Source organism: Netta rufina (genome assembly GCF_964035555.1).
Source record: "Netta rufina genome assembly, chromosome: 1".
Classification (NCBI taxonomy): Eukaryota; Metazoa; Chordata; class Aves; order Anseriformes; family Anatidae; genus Netta; species Netta rufina.
In genome coordinates this window covers 206,710,698-206,726,286 of record NC_140123.1, presented here as the reverse complement: position 1 = coordinate 206,726,286, position 15,589 = coordinate 206,710,698, and the positions used below count along the sequence as shown (strand labels likewise).

Here is a 15,589-nt window from a genome sequence, read left to right as displayed (position 1 = left end):
CAGCATTACTGACAGTGCAGCTGGGAACAGAATAGTCATTATGAGCCTTAAAGACTGATGTTTCTTCCAGCTGTCAAGCTCTTATAAATAAAGCTACCAAGGCTATCAGAGACTACCAAATATGAGCACATCTGGAACAGACAAGCCTGCTGGTGTTTATGATCTAATATCATGACAAGAACAGGGGATGTTACAATGTATTGACAGTTCTTTCCATTGATAACAATTTGTAGCTCTTGTTTTGTATACATCTGATATTTTTCACAGCCCATCACTCCTTTCTCCCAGTGCTCTTTGCAAATTTAGGATTACCTTTAGTCCATTGCAAAGTGACAATCTGGGGCACAGAAGGAAGTAATTTGTGTCTTGAAACTTGCCCTTTAGTGTTTAGGAAGTCAAGTTGAATACTGCTACACAGACCCAGTTTTTCTGAACCACCCCTGCATATGTGTGTCTAAGTTTCAACACTTGTCCAAGAACATGGACTCAGGTACACACATATAACAGTTTCTTTCTGTTCCTACTTCCATATGTATGCTTATGGAAATTTTGTTTGTTTTTTAAAAACTTCTGTCCTTCCTGGTGTGTGTACACTCTTCAGTCCATTGGCACACCATTTTCTCCCAGATTGATTTATACACTATGCCGACGGTTGTTGATCATGGCCACAATGTGTGACAGATCCAAACTTTTCATCATAACCTCCATGAACTCCTCATCTTTCCTTGCTCCTTCCACAAATTCATCCAGAGAAAGTTCACCTGTGTCAGGCACAAACAGAAGACCTCAGAATCATGCCAATCCACATTTGAACAGTAAAAAAAAGTACAGTAATCTGACATTAGGGACAACGTGGTATACATACACTGTTCTCAAGCACCAAGAGGCCTGAGAGTCATTTTAATTTTATTTGAAACTTAGCCAATATCCAGGAACTCCAACTCTCACGTTTTTCCCTTCCAAGGGAAATATTTTGTACATTCAAGGGAATAATTTTATACATTACAAGAAATACAAGAAGTCTATGGCTAAGGAACAGGGTCATAGATTCCTATTTATAAGGCTGGATTAGTCTACTTCTTTTTGGTGTAACCTGTCATACTGCTAAACCTGTCCCATAATTGCTGTTTTTCATGAAAAAGTGAAGTGACAGTAGGAAATTGTGCCAGTCAGAAATAGGTTTTCTGTCCTAGACCAATAAGACCTTGTTAAGGGAAGCAGCTCAGCAGAATTCTTCTGGAATAACAAGAGCATATGATAAGATAAGCACATGAAGTAGCAAGGAAAGTACCTCTCAGGGAAATGCAACGATTACAGTGCCACTGAGTATCTTTTGTCTGACTGGTCCATAGCACTTAAAGGACTTGCTGTACAGCCTGTAACAGTCTCAGTGAAGGAATTCAGAACTTCAACATTAAATTCCAGTTCTTCCTTCTCCTGTTGCTGAAAGAGTTAGGAGCAGCTGGGAACACCTGATAGCCCAGCCCACTTCTACCTCTGACATAAGTTACACAGAAACGTACAAAAAGGAAAGAAAAAACAAACCCTACAAAACTATTGTGGAGAAAATGTAGCTAAGAATTAGTACCAGGGAACAAATTCTATAGTAGTGATTATGTATGATTCAAGGAGAAAAGTGTCTTAGCAAAATTCATGAAAACTGGATTAATGTAACAAGCAAATATAAAATGAAGAACCATAAAGTTCAAGAAAGAAAACATGGATCTCTCTCTTTAGCACTGAGACTATCTAAGTAGGATGACAGACATAGCATTCTCACCATCTCCGTTCACATCAATTTTGTTGAAGACTCTGTTGGTGAACTCTTCTGCACTAGTTTCATGGTCACCACCATTGATAGCCCGAATAGCCTAAAAGAAAAAAGCAAGAATGGGAAGCTGCCTATTGACTCCCAGAACAATAGACTACTTCACTGCAGCCTGTCGGCATAGATTCAGAACAAGGTAGTCATGCATGGTACCTTTCCATGCCATAATCATAGGAAAAACACAGCAGAAATCATTTGGCCTTATGGTTTGCACTGAAGGGTACGAAAGAAGAGTGCTTCTGGAGCATGTAATGAGCAGTTAAAACCAGAGGACTGCCCTAAATCTGTTTAGGTAGAGCTTAGGTACTGCAGATATGGCAGAATCAGGATCACGGCCACTTACCCAGACATACCTAACTTAAGCCATCTATATTCACAGATATAAGATGACCATCTGTGCTACCTCTAAACAAAAGAAGAATATTGATAGACACATTTCTGGAGACCAATTTACTCTGTACTGAGAACTATTAGATGGATATCATGAATGTCTCTCTACAGATGCCCGTTTCAATGCATCCACTGCAGCCGAACCATGCCAAATCTAAAACTAGATTATCATTTTTCAGGTGTGAAGTGAAGATGGAATAAATTACCCCTTCAGAATCTGACAGGTTAAAAGCAAAACATTCAAATCTATCTGTGAAGCACTGGATATAAAAAGATCACTCGCAGCCCTTTGGGATTTCATGCTCCACACAGAAAATCTTGCTAACAGTTCATATTATCTAGTATCATTGCGAATGCTATGCATTTTTGAAGTATTCCACACATTAATTGATTGAGAAAAAGCATGAAAATACTCTATTTTATGTGTGAATCTTCCTAGATTCCTCTGTAGTTAAACATGATACAAAGACACAATTTAACTTCCTTACACGCCTTGTTCTTTTGCTAATCCACCTTCTAGTACCCTATGGTGCACTAAGCTCAATAAACACTGTCAAACATTCTTTGCATTTGACATTCTGAAATTCTTTACTATGAGGGCAGTAAGAGAGGTTGCCCAGAGAGGCTGTGGATGCCCTGCCTCTGGAAGTATTTATGTCCAGGTTGGATGGGCCTTTGAGCAATCTGGTCTGGTGGAAGGTGTCCCTGGCCATGGCAGGGGGGTTGAAATTTGATGATCTTTAAAGTCCCTTCCAAACCAAGACATTCTATGATGCTATGCAGTAATATATGCTATTGTGGTAAAGAAGACTGCTAAGTCTGCTTATTGGACTATGAGATTGTAGGGAAATCTGCTAAAAAAATGCTTTTATAGCAGATGTCAACCATGATCATCCATGTGAGGAATGTCAGAAGTCCTACTTGTGTGGTGGAACTTCTCTTGGGGAGGGGAGGGGAGGGGAGGGGAGGGGAGGGGAGGGGAGGGGAGGGGAGGAGCCGCTGGAGACTCACCTTAATGATGTTGAGCAATTCATGTCGATCAATGCAGCCATTGCCATCTACATCATACAGTTTGAAATACCACCGCAATTTCTGTTCCATCTTCCCACGGAGAACAAGGCTGAGGGCAGCCACATATTCCATGAAGTCAATATATCCATCCTGTGGCAAAACAAAAACCAACTTGTGACAGGAAAAGGGGGAGTTGTGTCTCTGGAGCTGCTTTACCTTATTCCTGTGTAGATTTACAGCTAAAAGAGAAAAACAAATGTCACAGAAACGCATATGTATGTACAAGCTTTAGAACAAGTATATGTACACACACTTATTTTCTGGTCGCCTTTAAGATGTCCTAAACATCTGGATTCCTGTACTTCTGATCTATTACATGTCTAGGATACTCTGTCATCACCAATTGCAGACAGAACATGTCATTCCTTGTGGCCAGTGCTCTTTTTACAGTAAGGGTTCGTAATCCCTAGATTTTACACTGACTAAAATTTATATTAGTTAAGACAGAAAAAAATAAAGTGCATATGTTCCTCAGTGATTCTGAGTAACTACTTCAACACATTGCAAAGGAAAAAAATGAAACTTTTATTTACTGAGGTATTTAGGCAAAGTCAGATGCCTTTCTGGAATACACGTAAATATATGTAAAATGCAAATGTAGGTAGACTAGCCGAGCACTACTGTTTTACAGCAAGGACCACAATATTTTAGAATATTCATTCAGGATCATTGCCATATTCCCATTACATGAATTTTTCATAACTTCATTGAGCAAAATAACAGAAAGCACAGATAACCAACTTTCAATATGGGAAGGAGAGGATAATTGTAATTTACAAAATAGCTCAGTTGAAAATTTTTATTCTTTGCCCTCAGAAAAGTTCTCAGAATCTGAATGTCCAGGTAGGTGATTTCATCCAGTGTCGATATCTGTATTACTGCAGGGTGGCTCTTCCCCTGGGTGCTTTTGTTCCTTGACATTGATTATAAAATGAAGTTAGATTAAATGGCTTTTAACAAGCTAAGATTAACTGATTTAGGTCCATCGCCACTGGTTGTCACACTCTTATTTCATTCCTCTTGAAATCATTTTCTTCAGATGATAGCTCTTTAACTTAATATGATCTCATTTGAATTTGAAACTTTTATTAAAACATTGTTCAGTGCATAACTTGGAGCTCATGAGGAACTTTGAACAGTGCAAAATTTTTGAACAAATATTCAAATCCTTAAACTTCTCAAGAAATGACAGAGGTAAAGGGAAAAGCTTGTGCAAGAACTGTAAACGTGTTGGTTTAGTTTATAAAACTGCTTCTCATCACTATCCTGGGCACAGAGAACATTAGAATGAGAAAGAATATTATTTGATGTCTGCAGTCACTTGCAGTCATTACATCCACCACAATATCTCAGCAATCCTAATGGAGTCTAGCTGCTCCTCTCTTACCTTTCTGTAGTAATTTTGCAATATTCTTTAGCATTCCTTAACTCCATATGCTTTCTTATATTGTCCAAACTGCCATTCCTTTCTCAGTCCCCAGCCTTTCCTTCTTCAAAATTTACCCTGAGATTTACCACCCGTTTCACATGTCTCAGCACCCAGTTCCTCCTTGATTTGGGCTATTTCAGAATGTTGGAACAAGGAGCAGAGCTGAATTTTCCCGTGTTGCTGTATGAGCAAATTTATCTGCCATTGAGATTGCAGGCCTGCAAGCACAGGATGAAGTATATACAGATAAAAAAAAAAAAAAAAAAAAAAAAAAAAAAAAAAAACAGGCAAAAATGAGGGGCATTTAATGATTAAAGACATTATGGGAGCTACTGTTTTTTACATGAGACAGCCAGAGGTCACCTGTCACAGTGAGAAATTCTACCTGCCTCCTAACTGCTGCTATGTGCTCTACCTCCTACTGCTGAGGAGAGCCATTGAGACAGATTGTCTCCCCATGCAAGACTTATTTCATCTGTGAAATAACTAGAAATTACTTCCTCTACAAATGTTATAAAGATTTCTATTGTCTTTGAATCATGTAGTCTCTACTATCTAACATGCATATTTTTGAAGAATAATAAAAGGCTTTAAAAGCTCTAGATTTCAGCATCATCTCTTTCCATTAGCATTTTGCTAGTCAAACAAGGCCAAACCAATTAAAACACTATAAGGAATTCTTAAAATTCAAAGGTGAACTTGAACAAGGCAGTTAGATAATGAGGTGCTATTATCTATGGTTGTTATCTATGCCATTATCTATACATGTTAACTTGCCCCTTACATTCTGCTACTTTACATTGACATCCCTCAGCAGTTTTGAAAAAATAAAAAAAATACAGGGACTCCCAAAATTTGCAAGACTCGGTTTACTTTAATCAGTACAAGGTATTTCATTTTCTTGCTATGTAACTCACCTTATTCATATCAAATGTGCGAAACATCTGCTCAATGTATTCATTGGCCTGTGGATCCAGCCCTCGAAGCCCAAAGAACTGTTTAAATTCATGCTCTGTCAGCTGTCCAGAAGGACACTCCGTCATGAACTTTTTGTACCAGTGGTGGATCTCAACAGCCTGCAGATCATCCACTGTGGAGCTGCTATTGTTCCCCATATGTACGTGTGTTCAGAAGAATGGATGTTATAGGAATGATCCTCTTCGTCCTGTAGCTCTCACAGCAATGCCCGTTTGCTCCTTTCCACATTCAACATTAGACTTAGATAAGTAAAGATCTAACCTTCCCCAAGCCAATTATAAATGTTAATCTTCTTAAATGCTGATTTACAAACCTGAAAGTTTCAATGATACAAACAGTCTTCTTAGAATGGAAAGAAGGTGTGAGATAATCTAGTAAATCACTGCTATTTCAGGAGACAAATCAGAAGGGGTGAGAAGGTTAAGCAGATACATCAGGAGCTATACTGGTTTTGTACACTACCCTATTTTTAACATTAATATAAGTATACATGAAGATGAGAGGAAAAAGCTACAAGATGGAGGATTTGATGTGAAGATCTGCTCCTCTAAGTGAATTTGAGAGTCTTCTCAGCTAGAGAACTTGAATAATTTAGACTATAGGACCAAAACAATTCACATAAATGTCTCCTCATAAGAATTAGGCTATGTGGGAAAAAAAACTCATCTCCACACACATGAAGGGGCACAGAAGAACAACAGCAGGTGAGGGAACCAAAATAATCTCCTGATCTGGCTAGCCCCAGAAACACTACAGAGCGGCAATCAACCCATAAAAGACTCAACTGCACAAACAAGAAGGAGAAAAAAGAGACAATAATAGGGAGGGAACCCCATTAACCTAGTAAGAGAAAATAAGCCCCTGCCTCAGCTTCTCCTAAGGCTGTCATAGAGGACCCATCAGTCCCATCAGCCTGAAGGTGACACCCATCACCATGAGTCAATTCTCAGAGTACCTTGCTGACTGGAGAGTTACTGCACAGGGGCATAGAAAACATTGTGGGTTGCATGGCAAGCACACTGGGGGGATTGCACAAGACTATGAGATGGTTAGGGGAGGAACCAAGGATAGGGAAAGGGATGGGTCTAGATGGTCTGGGAAGGAACAAGCATGGCAAAATAGAAGGAAAATGGACTAAAGGGGCTGGTTGAATGTAAACATTGCTGTTTAGTATGCATGCCCTGCACCAGATCAGCACAGTCTTTCCTGACTTCTTATTAAACTCTAGAGTTCTAGGGATGCTGGAAGACTCTTGTCTTCTAATTAAACATTCAGGGATCTGGGAGTGCTAACTGACAGCAGCCTCAACACGAACAAGCAGAGTGCTCTGGCAGCCAGAGCACTCAGTTGGGCCTAGGAGCATGGAGCTGTAGCAGCCTCACTTCTATCAGGACAGGAGATCTGACAGCTCCGAACAATAGCACGGAAGAATCAGAGACAATTACCTGCTTTACTTAAGAATGGTTGTAATTCCAAGTTTTTTCCTCAAAAACTGGTTTCTGTTAAAACACAGTAATAGTTTATTTTTATAGTGTAATTTCCTAACAAACAACCCCTCAAACATAAAGACTTTTTAATAAAACACAGAGAAGTAATTTTAGATGATGAAACAATTAACAGTACTAAACAATCCATGTACTTATCTTTTATGGCTAGCATCGTATAACAATGTAAGTAGTACATAAATTCACTTTCTCAGTGTAGTGGGTTTACGTGGCAAGGTTTTGGTAGCAGGGGGCCATAGGGGTGGTTTCTGTGAGAAGGATCTAGAAGCTTCCCCATGTTTGGGAAGGGTCCCACTGTTTTCCAGAGCTGAGCCAATAAGCAATGTTGTTTTGCGCCTCTGTGAGAGCATATTTAAGACAGGGAAAAAAAAACACTGTGCCACACAGCAGCTGGGAGAGTGAAAGGAGTGAGGAACGGCCTTGCAGGTGCCAAGGTCAGTGAAGAAGGAGGGGGAGAGGTGCTCCAGGCACCGGAGCAGAAGTCCCCTGCGGCCTGTGGTGAGGACCATGGTGAAGCAGGATGTTTCCCTGCAGCCCATGGAGTAGCACGGTGGAGCAGGGTTCCATGCTGCAGCCCATGGAGGAGACCACGGTGGAGCAGGTGGCCCTGCACCAACAGAGGCTGCCGCCTGTGGAAGACCCCTGCCGGAGCAGATTCTGGGCCAGACCTGTAGCCCGTGGAGAGGAGACCACGCAGGAGCAGGTGACCTGGCAGGAGCTGCTGCCCGTGGGGGAGCCAGGTTGGAGCAGTTTTCTCCTGAGGAATGGACCCCGTGGTACGGACCCATATCTGGAGCAGTTCTGGAAGAGCTGCTGCCTGTGGGAAGCCCACACTGGATCAGTTCATCAAGGACTGTGTCCCGTGGGTGGGACCCCACAGCACAAGGGACGAGAGTGACCGAGAAGGAGCGGCAGAGAAGAAGTGCTGTAGACTGACCATAACCCCCATTCCCCCGTTCCCCTGCACCGCTTGGGGGGAGGAGGTGGAAGAGGGTGGATGGGGGGGGAAGGTGCTTTTGGTTTCTTTCCTTTGTTTCTCACTTCTCTAGCTTGTTAGTAATAAGCAATAAATCTTACTATCTCCCTATGCCGAGTCTGTTTTGCCCATTACAATAATTACTGCATGATTTTCTCGTCCTTATCTCAACCTTTGAGCCCTTTTCACATATTTTCTCCCCATTCCTCATTGAGGAGGGGGAGTGAGAGAGCGGCTGTGGTGGAGCTCGGCTGCCCACTCGAGCGGAACCACGACAGTCAGGAGCGTATTAAATCAATGCAACAAATCTATGCATAACAAATGTTTCAGTTACTTACACTGAAGCATTATATAATTAAAAAAAAAAAAAAAAAAAAGAAAGAAAGAAAAACACCACAACATCATTGTGACCATTCAAAAATGTTGGTGTTAGGGAATGTAGCGAGATACTATTGGAACTGAGCCCTGAAAAATATCAATGGTAATTCATGTAAGACAAACGTAAGTACATGAAGAAGATAGCTTCTGTCTCTGTTAGAAAACATTACTAAACATTCTTAAACTTAGACTGCAGTGTCACATTCAAAATCTTGTTTATGGGCAAAGAGGAAGAACACTTTATGTAAGTATGTAAAGCCAATAATTTATTATTAGTGTAATGGAAATTTTAATAGTCTAATTCAAGAATTGTCATAACTCTAGATCTAACTACAGAAAAAAAAAATAATATAATGTTTGAGTACTTATCCTCAGGTAAAAGTTGTACTAATAGCAATGATACAATCAATATTGCAAAACACACATATGGTTTCAACAATATTTCTGATTTTACATTCACCAGACCACTGCTCTGGGTCCTAAGGTCTGTGGTTCACTGTAGTGTTGGCGGTGAGGAGGTGTCATGGTCAGTTGTCAGCATCTTGAGCCCTTCACTGGGAGGAATATGATATCCTTGTTGATGGTTTCCTTCACCTTTTTTTCCCTTTCTTCTCTTTCCTTCCCCTTAGGCTTACTTATCTACATTTTGGAACCTACATTTACACCTTTCTTCACTGATCCACAGCTCCACTACATCTGAATTTACTTGGTATGGTGCCCTGCACACATATCAAAACCTGTTTTGTCCAGCTCTACATTTTTAAATTAATCATTAGTCACTTGTTTATAGACAAGGAGTCTCCAGCACTGGAGCCTGCGCCATACCTCTTGTTATCCTGCACCTATTCTCTACACCAAATACTGTCTCTACTTCTCAAGACCTCAGCTGGTGTACCAGACCTGTATTTCTCTACTCTGCATCTAATGTTAGAGTTTTAAATATCTTTCTAGAATAACTGCTTGTTATTACTACCTGTATGAAACTATAACCCACAAAGACAAACAAAAGTAAAACAAATTAGCCATAGACACCTGATAATTATAGAAATTGCTCTCACATCTTAACAAAGTGAAACGAAACCAGAGGCAGACCGCAAAGGTTCAGACAAGCCTCAGTCCTGCAGCCTTATGAGCTCAATATAGAGCCTATGCTCTGTTCCTAGCTATAGCAATGCCCTGTTCCATCGCGGTCACATCGGCAGCAGAAACACCAGCGTGTTCTAGCGCCTCCCTTAACACAGCCGCCAAGCAACGCCGAGCCGAACCGCCCCTCAGCGCTCAGAGCGGGGCTGGCCGGGGGCGGGGCCGCCTGGGGGCGGGGCCGCCCGGAGCAGGGCAGGCCGGGGGCGGGGCCGCCTGGGGGGGCAGGCCGGGCGCACGGCTGGCCGGGGACCGGGCGTCCAAGCGTCGGGGTGCCTCCGCCCCCGCGCGCGGACTAGACGCACAGTCCCGCCCGCCGTCTCACCGCACCCCTCGGCATGCCTCAGAAAGGCTTGGCTAACGGGTTGCTTCCTCGTTATCGGGCGGGCCCGCAAGGCCTCCTCGGGATTGGTGGGTTCGTGCTGTGTGTCAGCGCAACCGCTGCGCCGAGGCGGATCCTTCGCAGCGATTGGCTGAGCGATCTCCTGCGCCCCGCAGCCGATTGGCTGTTCTCCGGCGGGTAGGCGGGGCCGGACGGGAGGCGGAAGCCACGTCGGAGCGTTCCGGTGCTGAGGTGGCTGGGGGCGGGCTCGGTGCTGTGGCGGCTCAGCCGTCGTTCGGGTTCGCTGCGTGCTGATTGCCAGTAGGTCGGTACCTTCTCTCTTCTGGTGCCGTCCTACGGTTGTGTGAGGTCTGGTGGGGCTGTCGCGCGGCTCTCGGTGGCGGACCTGGACCGGTCACGGCCCGCTGTGCGGCGCTGGGCACCGCTGCCGGCTCTGGCGGGAGCGACCCCGCTGGTGTGTGGGAGGAATTGGGGCGGGTTCGCGGCTCCTTGGGGTCCAGGGCAGTGAGGAACGGCCGGGTGGGCTGGGCCGGCGGCCGTCTCCGCCTTCACCGGGCTCTGTGGTCAGGCCCGGTCTCGGTACGCCGGTGCCTGCTCTACGACCGAGCCTCTTTTGTTGGGGGTCTGAGCTCGGTGCCCAGCTTTAACCAGCAGCGGAGCTCTTCCTGGGAAGGTTTCTGCCCTGTGAGCCCCGCCGGAGGCATAGCGGTCACCGTGTCCTCGCCAGTAAGTGCGGGACTGACGGGGCAGCCGGGAGCTCCTGTAGCTGCGCCGTCGTTGGGACGCGCGGGCGAACCGGCTGGCAGGGGTTGCTGCCGGCTCCTTGAGATCTGGAGCTGTGGGCAGGTGGTGGTGGTTGGTGTCTGTTGCGCTCCTTCGTTCCATGTTCCTTTTAGGGACCCTCAGCTCAGTGTGAGAGGTTTGTCCCAGGGCTTCTGTACAGCAACAGTGCTTTCAATGCCTGTTTGATTCCCAAAGGAGGGAAAAAAAAAAAAAAAAGAATTAAACTTAATTTACGTATAATAAAGTTACAGTTGAATAAATCAGTCACAAATACTGTCAAGGCTTTCATCATTAGTTGATATGTAGAGGTAGAAATGGATATAATTATGCCTAATATATTGCTTGTATGCAAAAATGGAAATCCAAGTCAGTGTGATACCAGAAGAGCAATATGCTTGTCTCTGCCAGCTGTACTGTTTACTTATGTGGGTGAGGCAGTGGAGCACAGAATAACCTGTGTACTTTTGTGCTTGTCTACTGTTTATAAGGAAATTGGCCAGCACTATATAATGCTTTACTGCTATAAGCTCAGCTTTAGCAAATCATTTGATACAGTTTCCCACAGCATTCTCCTGGAGAAGCTGGTTGTTCATGGCTTGAACAGATGTACTGTTCTCTGGGTAAAAAAAAAAAAAAAAAAAAAAAAATACTGTCCGGATGTCTGGGTCCAAAGGGTCCTTGTAAATGAAGTTAAATCTAGTTGGTGTCTGGTTTTAAGTGGTGTTCTGTTGTGCTCGGTATTGAGGTCAGTTCTGTTTAACATTTTTATTAGTGATCTTGATGAAGAGACTGAGTACACCCTCAGCAAATTTGCAGATGATGCCAAGTTGGGTGGGTGTATTGATCTACCTGAGAAAAGGAAGGCTTTGCAGGGGGATCTGGATAGATGAATGCCATACAGTTGGATGTGGCCCAGCAAGGCTGAGTACCAGCTGCTGCACTTAGGTCATAGTAACACCAATGCAGCAGTACAGGCTTAGAGAAGAGTGACTGGGAAGCTGTCCAGCAAAAAAGGAACCTGGGGGTGCTGGTCAACAGATGGCTGAACAGGAGCCATTGGTGTGTCCAATAAGGCCAGTGCCATCCTGGCCTGTATCAAAAATGGTGTTGCCAGCAGGACTAGGGAACTAGGGAGGGGAGGAATTGTCCTTCAGTACACAGGACAAGCAAGACTGCATTTCAAGTGTTGTATCCGGTTTTGGGCACTTCACTGCAAGAAGGTTATTGTTGAGTCTAGAGTAAAGGCAGCTGAGAGAAAATGTCGTCATACAGCTACCTGAAAGGTTGCAGCAAAGAGGGTGTCAATCTCTTTTCTCAGATAATAAGTGATAGGATGCGAGGAAACAGTCTTGAGTTGCACCAAGGAGGTTTAAATTGGATACTGGGAAGAATTTCTTCATGGAAGGAGTATTTAGGTATTGGAACAGGCTGCCTGGGGGAGTGGTGGAGTTGCCATCCCTAGAGGTACTTAAGGACATGGTTTAATATGGTTTAATGTTAAGGGACTTCTCCAACCTCAACTATTACATGATTCTAAGTAAATGTGAAGTGTGAGCACCAGGCTATTTCTGCTACAAGTCTGTGGCGCTAATGTAAAGGACAGCTACCAGCTTGTCTGCTGACTCTTGGCTTTGGGATGGTATTTAACGGTGTTATACTTATTCTTGGATTTAACCTCGGGGAGAGAGCGAAGAGGATGAAGCCAAGCTCTCCAGTGGTGAGCAGTGACAGGATAAGAAGCAGAAGGCACAAACTGAAACACAGGAGATTATCTCTGAACATCTGGAAACACTTTTTTTTAAAAAAAAAAAAAAAATGCATGGGTGACAAAGCAGTAGCACAGGTTTCACAGACTGTGGAGTTTACCTCCTTGGGAAGTCAGCTGGGCATAGTCTGGAGCAAGTGGTTCTGAGTGGCCCTGCTTTAGCGTTGGAGTTGGACAAGATGACCCTCGGAGGTCCTTTCCAACCTCAGCCATTCTGTGAAAAAGATCCTCCTCCGCTCACTGTTCTCTTAGTTGCTGTATTTGGTCCATCAAGTTCACAGCTTTCTTGTACTGGGGAGACCAGAACTGGACACAGTACTCCAGTTATGGCTCTGCCAATACTGAGTGGGGGGATAAGGGTAACACCTCACTCCTGGTGACACTCCTGATGCAGCCCAGAATGCTGTTTGTCTTTGTCATGAGGCTACGTTGCTGGCTTACGGTCAACCTGTTGTCCACCATGACCCCCAGGTCCTTCTTTGCAGAGCTGCTTTCCAGCTGGGTGGTCCCTAGCATGTGCCTGCAGTTGTTCCTCCCCAGGTGCAGGACTTTGCATTTCTGTTGGTTGAACTTCATGAGGTTCCTGTCAATGTGTTTCTTCAGCCTTTCCAGATCCCTTTGGATGGCAGCATAACCCTCTGGTGTATCAGCACGTCTTCCCCGTTGTGTGTTGTGAAAATTTGCTGAGGGTACACTCTGCAATAGTATCGGCCAGCTCATTTTGCACATGTGGGTACGTTCTTGTGGGCTTGTGTATGACCAGTTTGTGCTCCCTAACTTGGTCCTCTTCTGAGTTTAAATCTGCATTGCTCCAGACTTTCAGGCTGTAGTCAGGGAACTGGGATTCCTGAAGGTCTTACCTGTAAATGCTGAGGGGAAGAGGGCATTGAGTACCTCAGCATTTTCCGTGCACTTTGTCATCAGGACATCTGCCACATTTAGCAGTGGGCCCATGTTTTTCCTAGACTTCCTTTTGCTGTTCATGTATTTGCAGAATCCCTTCTTGTTGCTCTTTGCATCCCTTGCCATATTCAACTCACCTGAGAAAATAATTTAAAAGTGAGTTCAAAAGACATGAATCTTTAAGACTTGAGCTAGTTATTAGTTATTAGGTTATTAAACTCCGTGTCTATGCAAATAGGTACCAGCTCCTCTGTTTGCATTTTGAGTAGTCCGGTTTTGAGCCAAGTCTGGCAAGGCATATTACCTGTAGTTCAGTATCAGGTTATTGCAGTCAGTCTGGACATAGGCCAGGGAATATTAAGTTTCTCCTCAAAGTCCACGTACAGATGCTTGAAATTGTAATTCCTGTAGACTGCAGATATGTGTTGAGCCCTATAACACATTCTGCTTACAACAAATGCCTGCAGATGCCTAGATTTTATGTATTTTCCCCATGTATCTAATAGCACTTCTAATAATTCCTCTTTCAGGTAGCATTTAAGTTCTATCAATCCTGAATCATGTTATATGTTATTTCATGTAACCTCTCAGCTGCATATTGTGTATTTGTGATTTTGAGATGTGGCTTAATGGTTAGTAGGAAAATCAGAGTCATCCTCTTCAAATATTGGTGATTGTCACCAATAGGCATTTGTGCATTTGGCTGACATTTTAGAAATATGCTTTTACCGCTGCCAAGAGAGTAGGGCGTGTTCCTCACTGGAGGACGGTGGGGGTGGTGGTTTACAAACCACCTTTATTATTTTTATTCTTTAATAGTTTATTGTTCTTATGAACCATCGATTTCAGGTCTTTAAATGAGTCTTTTGTATTACTGACTTGGTGACCAGTTAATGCTGAAGGAAGAAATGTCTCGGGTAGAAATTATATAGGCTATATTACTTTGGAGTTCTATGACTTAGACTCATGCAGGGCCAGCTAAGACGTGTGCAAAATGCTAGTACTTTTTTTCACTGACTATCATATTGATACAGAGCATGTGCAACATGATGGTGTCCTTCTCCAGCAGCAGTGCCATCTCCAGAATTCTTTGCAGGAAAGACTGTCTGAGGCCTGGCTTTTTTTTTTGTTGTTTTTTTTTTGTTTTTTTGCTTCACTAACTGCTTCTTAAGTATTTTATTCTGTAGGCTGCAGAGATTAAGTTCATGCCATTAAGTGTTAGGAATCAGTGTGTGTTTGCAAGAATGGGAGAAATTGTGTTTTATGAATAAGGAAGACTTTTCACTTCTTACGTTTATTCCAAATGAGTGATTGTAATAATCCAAGAGTGTGCTGTGTAGGATGAATAATGTGCTTATTTCCTTACTGTTAAATTGTTTTCTTCTCTCCCCAAGAGTCTTGGCTCCTGCGACCTGTCAGTATCCAAGAGATTTTAAAAAAAAGATTGGTGTGAAGGACCTGTGCGTGATGAATAGTGTGTCTGGAAGTCTCTTCACTACTGAATAAGCATACCTCCGAGCTACTCAGTGCATGGAAGAGGTTGGTGTTCACATGGCCTTTTCTGCAACTGATACTGAAATGTGCATTATTACAATGATTCTATGATTTTCTGCTTCTGTAAAATCAGGTAATTAAAAGGTGTGACTGCCACAGAAAGTGTCCTTTCAACTGTCAGTATTTCCATGCTTTAAGTGGCAATGTAATATGAAAGATAAGCTTACAAAGATAAATGGGGGCAAGAATGAGTAGATCATTGTAGCCAGCTTTAGAAGCCTACCTCTAGGTAAAACATCTTGTCAAACTAAAAGGTTCTATATGGTGGAAATAATTATTCTAATATAAACTAGAGTTTATATCTAATGTGATACTCATATATTTTACAGTTGGTACGGATAGTTTGTTTTTTTGTTGGTTTTTTTTTTTTTTTTTGAGAGAGATGTCAAATGTCCCATGTGACCTGGTCTTCATAGCATGTTAGAATAATTTAGGTCATAAGGGACCTTGGGAGTTCATTTGGTTCAACCCTCTGTTTTTAGCCTGGCTAACTTTAAAGTTAGATCAGGTTGCTGTAAGCCTATTCCAGTGTGGCTTTGTGTGTTT

At 43.1% G+C, this 15,589-nt stretch overlaps 2 protein-coding genes across 4 annotated transcripts in view; one reads left to right on the top strand and one right to left on the bottom strand.

Moving 5' to 3' along the window:
- Window positions 1-633: 633 nt before the first annotated feature.
- LOC311222246 (guanylyl cyclase-activating protein 1-like) lies at window positions 634-5,833 on the bottom strand (the record flags this gene model as incomplete). Its single annotated transcript, XM_084306429.1, has 4 exons — window positions 634-761; window positions 1,781-1,871; window positions 3,230-3,379; window positions 5,636-5,833. The coding sequence occupies 4 exons, from the start codon at window positions 5,831-5,833 to the stop codon at window positions 634-636; spliced, it is 567 nt and encodes a 188-aa protein (XP_084162555.1).
- Window positions 5,834-10,263: 4,430 nt separating this feature from the next.
- GOLGB1 (golgin B1) overlaps window positions 10,264-15,589 on the top strand; it is a 68,340-nt gene continuing 63,014 nt past the window's right edge. For 2 of the 3 annotated variants that reach the window (XR_014618548.1, XM_084288764.1), the window contains exons 1-2: window positions 10,264-10,342; window positions 14,884-15,028. The gene's annotated coding sequence lies outside the window, so the exon portion shown is untranslated. Of the gene's footprint in view, window positions 10,343-13,285; window positions 13,316-14,883; window positions 15,029-15,589 lie in introns of those variants that run through there. The other variant, XM_084288765.1, reaches the window with a different exon arrangement.